This window comes from Salvia splendens, chromosome 16 (assembly GCF_004379255.2).
Source record: "Salvia splendens isolate huo1 chromosome 16, SspV2, whole genome shotgun sequence".
In the NCBI taxonomy this organism is placed as follows: domain Eukaryota; kingdom Viridiplantae; phylum Streptophyta; class Magnoliopsida; order Lamiales; family Lamiaceae; genus Salvia; species Salvia splendens.
In genome coordinates, this window is record NC_056047.1 from 25722656 (window position 1) to 25741681 (window position 19026).

At 37.9% G+C, this 19026-nt stretch overlaps 1 protein-coding gene and 1 long non-coding RNA gene across 3 annotated transcripts; both read left to right on the forward strand.

Moving 5' to 3' along the window:
• The first annotated feature begins 3389 nt into the window (after positions 1–3389).
• On the forward strand, positions 3390–4229 carry LOC121770412. Its single transcript, XM_042167144.1, has one exon. It carries the CDS (start codon positions 3390–3392, stop codon positions 4227–4229), a length of 840 nt encoding a protein of 279 aa, XP_042023078.1.
• Positions 4230–9512: 5283 nt separating this feature from the next.
• On the forward strand, positions 9513–15287 carry LOC121771543. 2 transcript variants are annotated; one of them, XR_006044065.1, is made up of 16 exons: positions 9513–9630; positions 9810–9956; positions 10092–10182; positions 10309–10401; positions 10540–10627; positions 10773–11731; positions 11814–12274; positions 12348–12470; positions 12873–12951; positions 13087–13176; positions 13309–13710; positions 13834–13936; positions 14066–14170; positions 14268–14364; positions 14480–14693; positions 14775–15287. It is a non-coding gene; the product is annotated as an uncharacterized LOC121771543 (long non-coding RNA). The 2 variants fall into 2 exon arrangements; XR_006044064.1 differs by lacking the exons at positions 12873–12951; positions 13087–13176.
• Positions 15288–19026: the final 3739 nt, after the last annotated feature.

Below are 19026 nucleotides of genomic sequence, written 5' to 3' on the forward strand. Positions count from 1 at the left end.
CTTTGGAGACACGGTATCTTTTCCAAAACCCTTCAAGTTCTTCAACTTTTGGACTAACCATGCAGCGTATGATCCTTTGGTCAATGATAAGTGGCCTATAAATGTTAGCGGCACTACTCAGTTTGTGCTGAGAGAGGAAATGCACTCAAATTCCACCTTAAGTTATTCAACTTTAAGGAAACAAGCCTAATCTCCGAAGGAGCAAAGGAAGCAGATTTTTAGCTTGAGAAGATGCAGCTCCAACTAGATGCAGACACAACCAACCTTCGGCTCCGAGAGGAGATCAAAATTTTGAGGCAAGAGGCAGAAGATTGGGGTCGGTAAGAGAGGCAATTCTTTAGCCAGAAAGCCAAGCTCAAGCACCTTTTGTTGAGTGACCGGAACACCTCCTTCTATGACTCACTTGTCAACAGGAATAATGCCCACAACTACATTGCATTCCTTTGTGAAGAAAATGGCCAAGTACTAAGGGAACCGAGGGTGATCATTGATAAGTTTGTTGACTACTTCTCTGGCTTGTTCGGAGTGAGGAAAGAACTGAGCAGATCTGCATGTAGACACTGCAAAATAGATACACTTTGAACACCGACGAAGCATGGGAGTTAATCAAAATCATCATGGATGACGAAACTAAAGAGGCAGTCTTTTACATTGGGAGCGACAAGCCTCCTAGACTGGACGGTTATACTGCAACTTTCTATAAGAAATCTTATGTCATAGTCGGAAAAGATGTCATCGACGCTGTCAAGGAATTCTTCAGAACATGCAAGCTATTAAGGAGGCTAAATATTACTGTGGTTTCACTCATTCCCAAGACTTCATCGAACCCAAAAGTGGGTGATTACCGACCCATTGCTTGCTGCAACGTTATCTATAAAGTAATAACCAAGATCATCTCCAAGAGGATGTCTTCCTTACTTCCAAAGATTGTTAATCAAGCACAGTCAATTTTCATCCCAGGCCAGAGAATCATGGACAACATTTATTTGTCACAAGAGCTGGTCAGAGGCTACACGATCAAGAGGTCTACCCCACGGTGTGCAGTCAAAATTGATCTTAGAAAGGCATATGATACGATCAGTTGGGAATTTTTTAGATCGGTCATGCTAGGACTTAAGTTCCACCCTATCTTCATCGAATGGGTAATGGAGTGTGTCACAACTCCATCGTTCTCTATTGCAATCAATGGCAGCCCACATGGGTTCTTCCTGGGCAAAAGAGGGTTACGACAGGGGCATCCAATGCCACCGTACCTCTTCATCTTATCTATTGAATATCTCTCAAGACTCTTGTAGGTAAGAACAACAGAGGACTTCAATTATCATGCCAAGTGTGCAGCACTAGGCATCACACACCTTGTCTTTGTGGATGACTTGATGTTATTTTGTAGAGGGGATGTGGGATCCATGACTATCCTTTCCAAGACACTGGGGGAATTTACAAGGTGCTCAAGACTTGAGATTAATAGGGAGAAGTCTCATCTATTCACAGCTGGTGTACATGGAGTCGAGCTCCAACAAATCAAGGAAATCTTTCATTTTGCTGATGGGCAGTTACCCATTAGGTATCTGGGCGTACCGCTAACCTCAATGCAACTCAAATCATCCCATTACTCACCCCTTGTCAAAAAAATTGCTTCGCTGACAAAGAAATGGACGGACAAGAACCTTTCTTATGCTGGGCGAGCCGAGCTTATTAGATCAGTTCTGCAAGGTGTGGAGTGTTATTGGCTTCAAGTGATCCTGTTGCCCGGGACTGTTTTTGATAGGATCACTCGAGTGGCACGTATTTTCCTATGGGGCACAAAACATGCACCGGTAGCCAGGCAAGACCTTTGCCTACCGAAGAAGGAGGAGGGAGGCCTTGGATTCCGAAGCCTTAAATCATGGAATACGGCGCTTCTCTCGCATGTCCTTTGGAATATCTTCTCCAAAAAGGATTCTCTTTGTATTAAATGGGTGCATAATGTGTACATTGGATGCAATGATTTTTGGGAAAAAATGGAGTAGAAATCAGTGTTCACTAAAAGAATAGTTAGATTTTTCACTCTCTAGGATTTTCGATTTCTATCATGCAGAAATCGCCGATTTCTTGAGTTCTACCCGTACGAATTCGTTCCCGATTGTTGCGTTAGATTCCTCGTGTCGAGTTCTTCGTGTCTATCATTTTTTATTTTTGTTTTATCTCTTTTCTCTCATTCTTTCGTCGTGTTTTTCCTTCTGGTGCAGTCGTCTCGTCGTGCATTGTTCGGGCTGCCGGACGTTCTTCTTCCGGTGAGGGGACGTCGTGGTTGTGTAGGCGAGGCCTTGCTGGGTTGGGTGGTGGGTGGCTCCTGGCCGGAGGGCGCCTATGGTGGTAGTTAAAGGCGGTGGCGCACTTTAAAGTTTTTTCTTGTTTTAGGTTTTGCATTTTTTCCATCCGTCAGTCGCCGGCGCTAGTTTGTCCGACTAGCGCTCGGAGTCCTAGTGTCGGGGTTGAGCCTCTGTGGTGGTTCTGGATCGGAGTTGGTCGGACTTTGGGACGTTGAAGTGTTGGCGGATAGGGGTTTCGGCGGTTAGCCCTAAGAAACTAGGGTTCCCCATGGTGGCTCCTCCAGCTGGTGGAGATGAATGGGGCGGGGGTTTGCCGGAGAAGGAAGATAGAATTCTGGTGCTGAATTGTGGAGATGTCGACGCCGTCGTGGCTGGCGTCTCCTACAATGTGGGAGGGGCGGATGCCTGTGGGAGGGGCGGATGCCCGTGGTCTTGAGGTCTTATCGTCTGCGAACTTGACCGATGACCCGAAGGCTGGGCCAATGGAGATACGGGGGGAGGATGGAGACGACGTATCCACTGTATTACTTCGTATGATTTGGACATCGCCGGAAATGCGAAGTTGGCCACACATAATCTTGATCATAAAACACATGTGTCTTATGACTTGGAAGCGTCACGTGTGCTACAAATACAAGAGGGACAGATTGCGAGCCAAATTGAGATCAGCCGTACCATATCTACTGTGGTGGGACCAGTTACAACTGACAGACATTTGGGCACGTGGGAGAAGATTGAGCTAATCCTAGCACCTCCGAGGGCTAAAAACGCACTCATACCCAGGCCGGCCTCGAAACTTAAGGTACGCGATTTTCGTAAAATCCATACCCAAGAAGGCCTAAATATTAATCAACTTTCCAGCCAAGCTTCAATCAAACCCCGGAAACCCATACTCAAACCCAATACTGCTCAGCTTTTATTACCCTCTTCCGAGCGTTACCTACAAAAGAACTCACGACCAAGCCTAGTTCCTTCCGATCCTCTCGACCATCCAAAAGTACCCGCACTCTCAAACCCTCTGATCACAACCGAACACCCAACCAGAAAGACACCCTTCCCACACCCTCCCCGGAATGGATGGCGATGATGGATCGCTCCATCATACATGAACCTAGCCAAGAAGGCTCCTCCCGTACCTTGCAGGGATCAGGGAAAGATAAGACAAACCCTTGGGTGAAGACAAATAAGACCATGGCGGACATGCTTAAGGATGGGCAGCCAAAGCCATCGAAAGTACCATACATTTTGGATCCCAATAAAGTGAAGCAGAGGGGCACGGCATCCCAGGAAGACGGTATTCCTTGTCTGCATTTACAAAATATTGATAATAATGAGCTTGCAAATCGTATGGGACTCTCCTTGATTGGAAAGTTCTCACACTCCATCCCAGCCCCCCACTTGATTCGCAAGGCCCTCTCAAACTTCAAACTGAAAGGTACGCTAAATTGGAATTTTATTAATGCAAAGCATATCCTCATCACCCTATCTGAGATTGATGATTATGTGAAAATTTTATGTGGAGCTAGTAACAATAATACTTGGTTTATTGAATATCATCCAATGAGAATGTTTAAATGGACTGCTGATTTCGACCTATATTTTGAGACTCCCATCGCTGATGTTTGGTGTAATCTGCATGCATTACCTATACATCTATTTGAAGAATCTATGCTTTTTTCCATTGGTAAATTGTTTGGTGAACCCATACAGATTGATCATAACACTATCACACGTGCACGATTGTCATATGCACGCATTTGCATTGAAATAGACATCTCCAAGCCTGTGCCAGAAAAATACATACTCCGACTTGGGGGAAAGGATGTGACATTGCAGGTGAGGTGGGATAAGATCCCACACTACTGTTCAGCCTGCAAGAATATTCGATACCTCTATAGCTCTATATTCGATAATTAAAGTGATCCTATAAAGATTAATAGGTTATGGTACCCAGACGTCAGAAGAATATTCGATACCTCTATATTCTCTCGGCGGACTATTGCGAATAATGTCTTTGATCGTTTGGAAGATTCATAGCCGCTGCAAAGCAATTCCTGCCGTTCAATTCTACATGGATCAAGGTACGCTTCCGCTTTACAGTTTGTGCTCCTTCTCCATCGTTCTTGTTTAATCATCATAAAGAGGTTTATGTAATGGTTCACTCAATTATTCCAACAAGTAGTATTAGAGTCACTCTATTGATGATTCTCTAAGAATTGGAAAAGGGGAATTAGGTTTTTCGATTTTATGATTAAAATCATGCGGTTAATTTTTTATTGTGTTTGGCGGCGAGATTGCTATGATTATTCATGTTGGTGTTTTAACCTATTTTTTTTGTATGCGTCGAATTGATTATGGATCAAGTGCAATATTTCTGTTATCATTTACGCATATTGAATTGTCAATATTGTTGCACGCATTCCATTACGTGTTTTATTTGGGTTGCTGAATTTGATGTATTAATTGAGTTTCAATTTGTGGCAATTCTTTATGCATATGGAATGAAATTTGTTGATTAGCTGAACTCGACATGTTTGGATGATGATTAAGAATTCTTGTTACATGTTTCTGTATTAACTGTAAAGAATTGTAAATAATTGAATTTTGCAATTCTTGATGTACACAATGACCGAGAGGAGAAATCAGTTATGGGCTTTATATTTATGCACAAATCGTTATGGTCTTTGTCAATTAATTGAAAATGGAACGGTTGTTTCATAATTATGATAATGAATTCATCGTGATCGAGAATTCAATTTTCGTAATAAATTCATTGTGACCGTGTATTCAATTTGTTTCAATTTGTATGCGTGCACATGTTGATTTATGGAGAATTGTATATTTTGGTGAATTCACAATCTAGGATTGTTTTTTTTTATTTCTTTGGTAGTTTTGATGTTGCTTTGGCTAATTATGTTCGATGGTTTCGTTATTGAATATATCAAAATCAGTTGTTTTGTCGATTTTAGTGAAAATCGAATTTGAAAAAAAATTATACGAAATCCCAAAATCTAAGATTAATATTTGGCACGAGATACATATATACTTGTGGTTATAAATACGTGACAATTATTTTGTTTTCGTGTGAGTAATGTGATGCCAAAAGGTGGACACTACTTAACATGAGGAGGTTGTCATTTACAAGTTCTTATTATTGTCAAAAGACTTGATGTGGATGTTGTGCTTTGAACCTCGTAATGATTTACTAATGTTCAAAATAGATTAATCGATACATGACGTTGCAAAAGTAACATCTCTTGTCTAGACTTCTTTATTGCGAATGTTAGGACGGTATGTGTGTGTATTTTATTGAGAATATTAGTCGGCCAAAAGGAAGATTAATGTTTGGCACAAAATACATATATACATGTGGTGATAAATACGTGATAATTATTCAGTGTTCATGTGAGTAGTGTGATGCCGAAAGGTGGACACTACTTGACCAGATCTTATTGTCATTGTTTGATCACTACGATGAGGTTACCAATTATAAATTCATATTACTATCAAAAGACTTGATATGGATGTTGTGCCGGTACCTCGAGATGTTACCTTTTTATTTGAATTTAATTATGTGAGTATGACAGTTATTTCGGTTTTGTTCTCTGTTAAATTATAATGTATGCTTCTGCAGTTTCTTCCAACATGAACAATATGTCAGTGTTGAATGGGTCAAATTTTAATGGATTGGAATGATTATATTATGGTTGCTCTTGGTTGCATGGATCTGGATTACACACTGAGGATTGAGTAACCTACTTCTCGTAAGGGCGATAGTACTTCCAATCAAAGGAGTAACTATGAGAAGTGGGAATACTCGAATCGCGTAAGTCTACTGATCATTAGGTATAGCATCCCGGAAGCCTTTCAAGGCGCTGCATCTAAGTATATCACTAAGGTCAATGAATACCTTGACAAAAATTAAGGAACGTTTTGCAAAAAAACATTAAGGCTGAGACAAGCATACGTAATCTCAATAAAGTATAAGGGCAAGGGCAACATAAGGGAGCACATTATGAAAATGTCACACGTTGCTTCACTTAAGCTTGAATTCTGAAGACTTGCTTGTACATTTGGTGTTGCACATCTAGTTAGTTCTCAAGAAATAAAGTAAATGGCATTAAGAAAAAGTGTATTGAGAATGCTGCTATGGATAAGGGTTCATCACAAAGGTAACAACATAAGGATAATGATAGTTGTTTCTTTTGTGGTAAACATGCATATAAAAAGGAAAATTGTAAATATTACGCATGGCGTGCAAAGGAAGATACAATTCTTGTTTTGGTTTGTTCTGAAATTAATTTGGCTTTAGTCCCTAATGATATTTAGTGGGTAGATTCTGGTGCTACTACTCACATAAGGTTATCAATCCAAGGCTGTCTGAGCTGCCGAAAGTCAATTGATGGTGAAAGATACATCTAAGTGTGATATGACAAGTCGGTGGAAATATAGGATATTGGGCATTGTAGATTGTTATTAAAGATTGGATTTTTTCTGGTTTTGAAGGATAGTTTATTGTACTGTCTTTAAGACAGAATTTGGTTTCTATTTATATTTTGAACAAATTTGGTTTCTCTTGTTCATTCAGAAATAGTAAGTTTCTTCTTTCAAATGATTCCAGTATTGTGGGCACTGTTATGTTATGTGTCTATGACAATTTTTACTTACTTAATTATATTACTTTATATTTAGAAGCTTTACATGTTAAATTAAAAGGGGCTAGGCAAAAATTAAATAATGAAAATTCAGTAATTTATGGCACAAGCATTTAAGTCATATCTCAAAATTAGAAATTGCGAGGCTTGTGTCAGATGGTATATTGAATACACTTATCTTTTCAGATGTTGATTTGTGGGTTCAATGTATCGAAGAAAAGCAGACCAAACAAAAGAAATTAGGTGCCGACAGGGATACAAACGTCTTAGAATTGATATATACGGACATTTGTGGTTCATTCCCTTCGTTTTCTTGGAATGATCAAAAGTATTTTATATCACTCATAGACGACTTATCTCGTTATGGGCACTTATTATGAAAAGTCTAAGGCTCTAGACAAGTTCAAAATATTCAGGGCTGATGTTGAGCTCCAACTCAACAAAGGCATTAAGAAAGTCAAATCTGGCTCATGGTGGTGAATGCTACGACAGAAATGACTGCTCATGTGAACAACGTCAAAGACCTTTTGCCCTCTATTTGGAAGAGTAGGGGATTGTCCCTTAGTATACCATGTCAGGATCGCCTAGCATAAGTGGTGTAGCTGAAAGACGAAATAGAACTCTTAACGATATGTGAAGGAGTATGATTTATCATTCTTCCTCGTCACATTCGCTTTGAGGAGAGGCATTAAAGACTGCGGCATATATTCTCACTTTGGTTATTCAGAAAAATTTAGGGGTTTTTAAATTTTATGATCCCACAAAAGGAACTAATTTTGGGACGAGAAAATATAATATTCCTTGAGGATGTTGAGTTTGGGGGGAAGAATGTTTTAAGGGGCATTACTTTTGAGGAGGAGTCGGTATAGACACCTATTACTGTTTCTAACAATGTTCAGGTATCAATTACTATCATTGAAGAAGAAGTGGTGCGCTATAAGCAGAACTCGATCCTTTTTTGAGATCGCTACTTCAGTGTTGATCAAGTTTTAGAGATGTCCATTGTTCTTCAGCAGTGAGATGTTATAGCTCGTAGGATTTTTTCGCTAGTACACTTTGAGCTCACACATATTTAGGGACTAACCCCGGAGTTGTCTAGGTTCTCGCTTCCAGTATAGGGGTGTGATCCTGGTACCCCCTTTACTTGCTTTCTACGCAAACCAGTGAGTATTATATCCCCCTTTACATTTTCTTGTCCTGATGTTAATGTTTAGAATAGTTTTGAGGTGTGGGTGTTTGCGCGCATCTTCTTTTTGTGCTTAATTTATCCTGATTGTGAGTGCATGCAAGGTTTTCTCTCTATTGATTGTCACCTGACACTTTTTATGGGTTATTAGTATAGACTTAGTTTCTGTCAATGGTTGCTTACTAACTTCTGGAGAACTAAGATTCCCTAATTTAAAACACCTAATTTTTTAATATTTCAATGATGTGTGAAAAAGAATTTGTGCTGCTGCTGTACAAGACCAAGTGAATTTCTTAAAATATTTTAATGATATGTGTAACTGAATTTGTGTTGCTACTTATTACAACATTAATACTAGCAAATAGCTGATAAAATTTTTGGTAAATTCTTGGAATTAATATTGTTTGTACTTTGGCCTTGTTGCATTTTAACCTTGTTTACATGCAGTCCAAACCATTTATGGGAAAATTGATCAACTACTTTCTGTTAGCAGAAAGCACAGAGACAGTGTTGTGCCACTTTTTATTATGCTAGCCTTTATGCGCAAGGTCAAACAGGAGCTTTTTGTCCTAAGCCGGGGCACCTGTGACATTCATAACAACGAGTTTATGAGTCGATTCTTTGACAAATTCTAGGACATCTAAGTTGATTCATATGGTCAGATATATATTATCTAGTTCATCTTTGTGATCATTATTGGTATCTCATTTCATTTTGTCATTTTCTTTGCCGCATTTTGCTCTTTTTTCACGGCAGAAACGATCCACCCAGCCCTTAAATGCATTTCCAGTTTGCCCCTCGGCTTCATCAGAAGGTGGATTTTCCATGCAATTTGAATCTTTACTTATGACCAAATGAGTGCTAGCAGTTACTCATCTGGCCTTGTTAGCACTGGAATTGGCGCTATGCCCCATACACCGGAAATTGGCTCTGACGAGATAGAACCTGTTGGATCCCAGAATCCTACAAGGTTTGTTTAGTTTATGGCATCTTTTGATTTTTGTATTATTTATTAAATATTAAATATTAATTGTTGTTTTTCTATGAGTAAACCCTCCGACCAACAAAAACTAAAACGAATCAATTTAGTAAAATTATGGTGATCATTTTTCAGTTCGCTCATCTCATATTTCAATTGGCGATGGTCCACAAACTCCTGTAAACAGCATCATTCCTTCATACCCTCCTGCTTTGGCTATCTACTGATGGAACCTTCTAGTTATGCAAAGTGAGCACATTCTGTTATATATATGCCATTGTTTGCTTGTGCACTTTTTTACCTGTGGAATTTATAAATGCAGGAACCTGGAAATGCTGCACATCCTACTAATGCAATTCTGTCTTTCGAGCATCCTGGGACAAACCTTTATATTAGAATGAGTTATTTTGATGATACAATCTCATTTCTATATGTTTAAACATATGTGTGCCTGCTTTAGATTATGAAGCACAAGTCCGAATAGCAGCTGCCGAAAAGGTTATAAATTGGTTCTATATCTAGAACTTGTTGTCCAGCATATTAGTTTGTATTTAAGTTGATACTTTTGAGTCTGCACTTTAAGTATTTGTTACATATGTTGTGCTTAATTTATTTATTTTTTATTTACCAACTGATTTATAGTATAATTTATTTTGTTTGTTTCTGTGTTTGTTAAGGAGGAGCTAACTTGTAAAGGAGGCAAGATGAGAGAAGAAATGCCTAACCTCCATCACCTAACTTCCCACGCAAACAAGGGATTATTTTGTTTCCCCTCACATTTTTTTTCCTTCACATAAAGGGCAATGTTAAGATTAAGATTTGGGGTGAGGGTGTTTGTGTGCATGCTTGATTATGTGGTTGTAAATAATTTGATTACTTTCTCTCCGATTCGTTGATTCTGAAGGGTCTTTTCAGTAGTGTATGTAACAATGACGGAGTTATGTGTTTTTAAATGGCAGGGCTATGCCACGGAGCCTGATGAGAAACTTATATGAAACGCAACACATTTGATGGTAGCAAGGTTGACAGGAAGTGTTGCTAATGTAACTTGTAGGTCTAGATAACCTTTGCTTTATTACTTTCTTGTGTTATAAATGTCAATGATCTTGTGAATTGTCAGAACACCACTTTATATACCTTGCGTGCTGATTGAAAAGACCTTTACATCACATTTAGGAACCTTTACGTGGTTCTATATCAAGCCAACTCAGAAGGTCACTTCAGGGGCTTGGCTATGCAAGTCGTCTTCTAGAGCTGTCATTTCAGCAGGTGACTAATGATAATCTCCATCAATGTGTCTTGATTTCTATAATAACTATTAAAATATAACAAGATAGATGAATAAAGACTTGTAAACCCTAAACCAAACTATTTGGTTTTAATTAGAAATACCATATGGCTTTGCAGGAATCACAAACGGAGTTGACACCGATGAATGGAATCCATCCACTGATACACATCTTCCTCGATTGATAACCGCTCTGGAAATGTTGTGGTACACTCAAAATTTTAAATATTATTCCAGCATTTGTGTTTATCTACGGCAGTTAGATCAGCTATCGAGGGACCAAATTTGCTTTAGATTGCAAACTTGAGTTTGCTTGTACTGCTCATCTAAATTCTGCTGCTGTTCATTCCAGGTTGAGTGTAAGGCTGCATAGCAAGGAGAACTCAGTCCCGTGTTGAGAGCGCTACTTCAGTGTTGATAAGTTCTAGAGATGTCCATTGATCTTCAATAGTGAGGTGTTATAGTTGTAACCACTACTCAGGAACTAACCCAGAGTTGTCCTAGTTCTCACTTCCGGTATAGGGGTGTGATCCGGCATCACCCCTTACTTGCTTTCTACTCAAACTAGTATGTATTCTATCCTCTTTACATTTTCTTATCCTTCACATTGAGGGTAATGTTTAGAATAGTTTTGAGGTGTGGGTGTTTGCGTGCATTCTTCTTTTTGGGGTTGTAATTTATCCTATTTGTGTGTATATGTAAGGTTTTCTCTCTATTAATTGTCACCAGAAACACTTTTTAATGGTTTATTAGTGTAGACTTAGTTTCTCTCAAGGGTTGGAGAACTAAGATTCCTAATTTAAAACACCGTACTTATTAATATTTTAATATGTGAAAATGAATTTGTGATGCTGAACAAGACCAAGTACATATATTTTCTATGGTCTTTTGAAATTTTCTCTATGGAGTGTGGTGAACGTGGAGTTTGTTGAGGTTTTTTTTCCGTTGAATGGGATTTACTTTTTAAAGCAATAATACTAGCAAATAACTGATATATAAAAACTTTGGTAAAGGCTTGTGTTAATTTAGTCTATTGAGTATGGGGTTTGGAATTCATATTCTTTGTATTTTGTCCTTGTTGCCTTTTTTAATCTTGTTTACATGCAGTCCAAACCAGTGATGGGGAAATAGACCAACAACTTTCTATTAGGAGAAAGCATAGAGACAGTGTTGTGCCACTTTTTTTTATGCTAGCATTTATGTGCAAGGTCAAGTGAACCTCTTGTCCTAAGCTAGGCCACCTGTCACATTCACAAAACGAGTTTATGAGGTGATTCTCTGACAAATTCTAGGACATCTAAGTTGATTCAGGTGGTCAGATATATATTATCTATTTTAATCTTTGTGATCTTTATTTATGTCTCATTTCATTTTTTCATTTTGTTCGCATCAGTTTGCTCATTTTCTAGGCAAGAATCGATCCATCCAGAGCTCAAATGCATTTCCAGTTTGCCCCTCCACTTCATTAGTAGGTGGACTTTCCTGGAAATTTCATCTTTACTTCTGACCGAATGAGTGTTAGCACTGGAATTGGTGCTATTCCCCACACACCTGAAATTTGCTCTGACGAGATGGATCCTGTTGAATCCCAGATTCCTACAAGGTTTGTTTAGTTTATGGTTTCTTTTGATTTTTATACCATTTATTAATTATTTGTTGTTGTTTTCCTGTGACTAAACCCTGCGAGCAACAAAAACAAAATTGAATCAAATTAGTAAAATTATGGTGATCATTTTTAGTTCCTTCATCTCACATTGCAATTAGCGATGGTCCACAAACTCTTGAAAATGACATAATTCCTTCATTCCTTCTTGCTTGGGCCAGCTACTAATGGAACCTTCCAGTTACGCAAAAGTGAGTACACTCTGTTTATATATTAGCCACATTTGCTTGTGCACTTTTTTACCTGTGCACTTTATTAATGCAGGAACCTGGAAATGCTACACATCCACTAATGCAACTGTCTTCCGAGCATCCCGAGACAAATGTCTCTGAGCCATTTATAACCTTTGGTGATGCATTGCGTATGTACCATACTATCTCATAGAAGGTATATATACTATGGCCCTTGACTCTTTATATATCAATTCCTTAAATCTCGTGCCCAAAAAATTGCCTTGCTTATGGTTGGACGGAGGGAGTACAAAATAACGAACTATAGCTATAAGTTTATTTTACTATTATCTTAGTTGGTAACTGGTATCCTCCACTATGTTGATGTCAACTTATTATGTTGTTTTCCTTTTTTAAAACATGGTGGTTTGAGCATAAAACTTTTACTGATTTTTCCAACTCTTAATTTGATCATGCGTTTTACCTAGACTTCAATTGTAGAATCCACATCCAACAAGGTATGAATGTTATTTAATGAGCTAATTACTTGTCTAAAGCTGCATTGCTTTGCATCATACATTAGATTCCTATGTAGGTAAATTACTGCACTGATTCTCAGGATAATATTTCCGATGATGACTATATAATTTAATAAGCTAGGCTCGGTCTAGAAGTGGGAATGAGGTCAATCCTACAAGGTATGTAAAATTAATGTGCAAAATATATTTATTATGTTGTTTAGATTGATATATTTTTTCCTTGATATTAGAATGAGTTGTTTTGATGATACAATCTCATTTTTATATATTTCTACATGTGTGTGCATGCGTTAGATAATGAAGCACAAGCATGAATAGCATATGCCGAAAAGGTCACTAATTCTGTTGGATTCCTTATCTGGAACTTGCTGTCCAACATATTAGGTTGTATTTAAGTTGATACTTTTGAATATGCACTTTATGTATTTGTTACATATGTTGTGCTTCATTTCTTTATTTTTATTCACCAGCTGTTTTATATGGTTGACTTGGTTTGTTTCTGTGTTTGTTTTGTAGGAGTTACGGAGGAGCTAACTTCTAAAGGAGGCAAGATGAGAGAAGAAATGCATAACCCCCATCACCTAACTTCCCACGCAAACAAGGGAGTATTTTGTTTCCCCTCACATTTTTTTCCTTCACATAAAAGGGCAATGTTAAGATTAAGATTTGGGGTAGGGTGTTTGTGTGCGTGCTTGATTATGTGGTTGTAAATAATTTGATTACTCTATCTCCGATGTGTTGATTCTGAAGGACCCTTTTTTCAGTAGTGTATATAACCATGCGAATACTAAAGAAGTTATGTATTTTTAAATGGCAGGACTATGCCATGCCATGGAGCCTGATGAGAAACTTATGCGAAATGAAGCAGATTTGATGGTAGCAAGGTTGGCAGGAAGTCTTGCTAATGTAACTTATTTGGTATAGATAACCTTTGCTTTATTACTCTCTTGTCTAATAAATGTTAATGATGTTGTGAATTGTCTGAACACCACTTTATATACCTTGTATGCTGATTGAAAAAGGCCTGTACATCACATTTAGGAACCTTTACGTGGTCCAGTGTCAAGCCAACTCAGAAGGTCACTTCAGGGCTTGGCCATAGCAAATGATCTTCTAGAGTAGTCATTTTAGCTTGTGACTAATGGTAATCTCCTTTCATACAATGTGTCTTTATTTCCATAATTTTATTAAAATAAAAGAGATGCAAATAAAAGACTTGTTAGCATCAACCAAACTAATTGGTTTTAATTAGAAATACCATACGGCTTTGCAGGAATCACAGGCGGCGATGACACCGATGAATAGAATCCATCTACTGAAACACATCTTTCTCTATTAATAGCCGCTCTGGAAATGTTGTGATACACAAAAAATTTTGGTAAAGTCTTGTGTTAATTTAGTCCATTGTGTATGGGTTTGGAATTAATATTGTTTGTATTTTTTCCTTATTACATTTTAACCTTGTTTACTTGCAGTCCAAACCATTTAATGGGGAAATAGATCGATTACTTTCAAACGGGAGCCCTTTATCCAAAGCCAGGGCATGTGTCACATTCACAACGAGTTTATGAGGTGATTCTTTGACAAATTCTAATATATATTATCTAGTTCATCTTTGTGATCTTTATTAGTATCTCATTTCGTTTTGTCATTTTCTTTGCTGCATATTGCTCTTTTTTCACGGCAGAATCGATCAACCCAGAGCTCAAATGCATTTCCAGTTCGCCCCTCGGCTTCATCAGGAGGTGGATTATCCAGGCAATTTGCATCTCTACTTCTGACCAAATGAGTGCTAGCATTTACTCATCTGGCCTTGTTAACACTGGAATTGGGGCTATGCCCCATACACCGGAAATCGACTCTACCGAGATAGAACCTGTTGGATCCCAGAATCCTACAAGGTTTGTTTAGTTTATGGCATCTTTTGATTTTTATATTATTGATTAAATGTTAATTATTAATTGTTGTTTTGGAGGAGTTAGGGAGGAGCTATTAACTTCTAAAGGAAGTAAGATGAGAGAAGAAATACCTAACGCCCATCACCTAACTTCCCATGCAAACAAGGGAGTATTTTGTTTTCCCTCACATTTTTTTTCCTTCACATAAAGGGCAATGTTAAGATTAAGATTTGGGGTGAGGGTGTTTGTGTGCATGCTTGATTATGTGGTTGTAAATAATTTGATTACTCTATCTCTGATGTGTTGATTCCGAAGGACCCTTTTTTCCATAGTGTATATAACAATTTGAATGCTAAAGAAGTTATGTGTTTTTAAATGGCAGGTCTATGCCACGGAGCCTGATGAGAAACTTATACGAAATGCAGCACATTTGTAGTAGCAAGGTTGACAGGAAGTCTTGCTAATGTAACCTGTAGGTATAGATAACCTTTGCTTTCTACTTTCTTGTGTTATAAATGTTAATGATCTTGTGAATTGTCAGAACACTACTGATGAATTGTCAGAACACTACTGAATTGTCAGAACACTACTGATGAATTGTTATAAATGTTTGGTGTGGCTGCGTCTGTTTTTTTTAATAAAATTAACTCATATATAAGCGAGGAAATTACAAATAAACTCCTATATTATAGATAGGAGGAAATTACAACTGATGTCGGCACCTCATGCAATAATGTCTAAGCTCTTTGCCGCTAGGACAAAGGCTCTGGACTAGTGTATGTTTTTATTTTGTGTATTGATTGTGTGTAGCGTAGTGTATGTATTTTTGTGTATTCTATGCAACGTAAGTAGAGTATGTAGTAGTGTGTGTTCTTTGTGTATGCGTGTGTGCAATGTATATTTTGTGCATGAGTGTGTAATATTTTTTTTGTCCATTATATGCATTTTATGTGTAGTGTCTTATGTATAATGTGTAGTGTGTGTACACTATGTACGGAGTGTGTGTATATAGTGTGTGGTGTTTGTAATGCTTGTATTTTGCTCGTAATCGACGCAAAACCCAGTCAATACAGACTTATCCACGCCGTTCGCAAGTTTTTTGACTCAAAGGATGACCAACTCGAAGCTCAAACATTACCTTCAAAACCTATAGTGTAGCTATTTCTAATACATTCGTCAACAATAATAATAAAAACAAAAAAATAATAGCACTTGTTTCCCACCCAGAAGGGCATTATCGTGATTTCATCCAACTGAAAATTTTTATTAGTATAGATAAGCTATCCTATAATTCCTCCTCTCTATGACGAGGCCATGCCATTAAAAAATTATCTTTAAAAAGTGATCAACAATTCGTTAATATTTTTAAAAAATTTAATTGTCCTAACTGGCTAACCTATATTGAAAATTTTATTACCAAATTACTTTTTAACCTATAGTGATAAAATGCAAATTCTATATATTGTACAAACTCCAAACTTTTCAACATAGTGTCAACACAATATATAATTTCAATATGTTGATGTCAACACAATGCCAATACAATATCAACACAATGTCAATACGGTGTCAACCAATTGACATTGTGTTGATATTTTCTATTGATGTTATTTTGTCATCCGTTGACATTTTCTAACGATATAGATTGTTAGTATGCCTTGAATATGTATAGTTTACCGCAAGCCGAATTGTTATATTGGGCCTAGCCCGTCGTCTGTGTGCCTATTTATATAGAAGTAGAGCACATAACTCTATAATCTGAATACAATTTGTTCTCCGTTTTCTACCCATGGACGTACGTAGCCAACACGACGTTGGTGAACCACGTAAATTCTGTGTCTCTTTACGTTTCTGTTTGTCTCGATTACACAATTGCTCTATTCTATCACAACAAACTGGTATCTACAGCATAGTTTTCGGACTAGGGTTTTGAATTCCGCATCTGTTAGGGTTTCGGTGTTAATCGATCAAAGATTTCAGCTCTGAACGTGAAGGTCGACAAATTCATTGGAGAAATAGGTTCGGTTTATGGCCGATCAAGCAGCAGGGGTTATGGGCACAGCTAACGGAAAAAGAAAAAGTGGAGAAGGCAGACGAGAAGAATGACGAGTGGGTAACCCTAAATGAAAAGGCTCACTCGACAATCATGTTGTGCATGTCTGACGATGTTATCATTGAAGTTGTGAAATCCCTAGAACTCGTCATCCTCATCATACCTGTCCCTCCTTCGCAGTACCGCCGTCGTCGCCGGTGTGAGACATCATGTGTTGTCGTCACTCTCACGGTTGTCGCGCCCCTTCAGTGCTGTCACCTCATCATAGTCGTTGTCGATGCGTCATTGTCGCAGATGCGCCGTCACGGCCACCGTCGATTTGCGCTCGGTGTTGTCCGGCTCCACCGCTGCATATTTCCACTTGAAGCTACATCGTCGTCATCCTCTTCGCGCTGCATCTGCTCACCGTGTTTGTTGCTGCTGCCGAGTCACTACCGTGGACAGAATTGCCTCGCCGCTGTTTCCGAGTACAAATAATTCTTGGATCCTGTTTCCGAGTATAAATAATTCTTGGATCCTAAGTTGATGGCCATAATTGGTTAAAAAAAGCGATGAGCAAGAGAGACTGGTGCGGAAAATGTGATGTATTTTGTTTGATTACTCAATCCATTTGTTCAATAATTGGGGGTGTTTTGGTTTTCTGAAGATGAAGGCTCTTCCGTGGACACTGCTGAAACGAAGTATTTGTAGAAGCATTTGAAGTCCTATTGGATGAAGTAAAAACCTAGTCTAATGAAGTAATAACATTTTTGAATGAAATAACAAACTTAATGGAATAAATTGAACTGTTGTCTATAGTGAATAAAGTAAAAAACCTTGTTCAATGAATTCGAAAGAAGCTAGTGTCGAATTATTTGAAAACCTACTGGAATGAACTAAAATCCTATTTGAACGAAGTAATAAACCTACTGAAATGATGTAAAAATCTGTTCATTTTCAATTTATTACGTACTAGAATGAAGTAATAAACTTACTTGAATGAAGTAACAACCTACCCGAATGAAGTAAAAATCTATTCATTTTCAATATATTACGTATTGGAATGTAGTCATAAACATACTGAAATGAAGTAAAAACCTACTGAAATGAAGTAATACCTACTCAGAAATAAGTATTTCATTGGTATTTTTCAATTTATTAGTTCAATATTTTATACGTCAATATTAATAGTTATTTGGTTCTTTTCATGTGACACACCGAGTTTTCGTGCACTAGTTTTGGAGTATAAAAAAATTTGGATGAAGAGACGTTTGGAATTAAAGTGCAAGGAAATTTTAAGTTTGTGAATTACAAATTGTTTAAAGAAGAAGTGCCAAGTAATCAAATAGAATGCTCTACGCCCATTTATAGACAAGAAAGGAATTGCTACATGTTAGCTATTTTAAAAGTCAAAGTCTACAAGTTTGACTCTAGCTAAAAGTGGTAATGGAACCAAAGAAAGCTTGAACCCCAATTTTGGTCAAACACAAGATGCCAAGTTTCATCTTCAAACCTGCCAATATAATCACCAAAGAGGTAAGACCAATGCCCAATAAATTCACAAGAGTACAACAAATGCACCAAATAAATGAGAGAAATGATGCTTGGTGATTTCCATATCTTCTCAAAGAAGTACTCCCTTCGTCCCAAAGAAGATGGCATACGTGGGAGATGGCACGAGATTTTATGAGATGTTGCTTTGTGTGTTAAGTGGTGAGATAAAATATAATTTTATAATTGATGTGAGAGTAAACTTTTTCCAAAAGAGGAAATGTGACATCTTTTGTAGGACAAACTAAAAAGGAAAGCGTGACATCTACTATGGGACGGAGGGAGTAATAAAAACAAATGAGCAAGAGGGTGGGCTCATCCTCAAGCGTAAAAGAGGACTCTCTGCAGGAACACGTATCACATGAGATCAAGTCATCTCAACTCAAAAAGAGAGATGAGTTGTTAGCTCAAAATAGAAATTGGAGCTCTCCTATGCCTTACACCAATTTAGGCATAGAAGCTTTTAGCTTAAAATTCAAAAGTGAAGGAATCTTTATCCCAAATTAGCCACAAAATGCCAAGGAGTTTGGCTATAAATACCAGCCCACCACCACCACCTCCTTCCTCACACCTCTCTATATTCACAAAATCACAAGAAGTGCAGCAAGAGAGGAAAGAGTGGTGGCGAGCTTAAGGGCAGTCCGACGTTCGAAGGAGTCATCGAGGAAAAGAGGTAAAACACTAGCACACCCTCTGCTTTTGTTTCAAACATCATACTTGCCTCAGGAACATAGAATCATGGCTGTAGAACCT

Bases quoted from the DNA above. Each gene is read 5' to 3' on its own strand.
- LOC121770412 (XM_042167144.1), top strand. From the start codon at position 3,390: ATGGCGATGATGGATCGCTCCATCATACATGAACCTAGCCAAGAAGGC.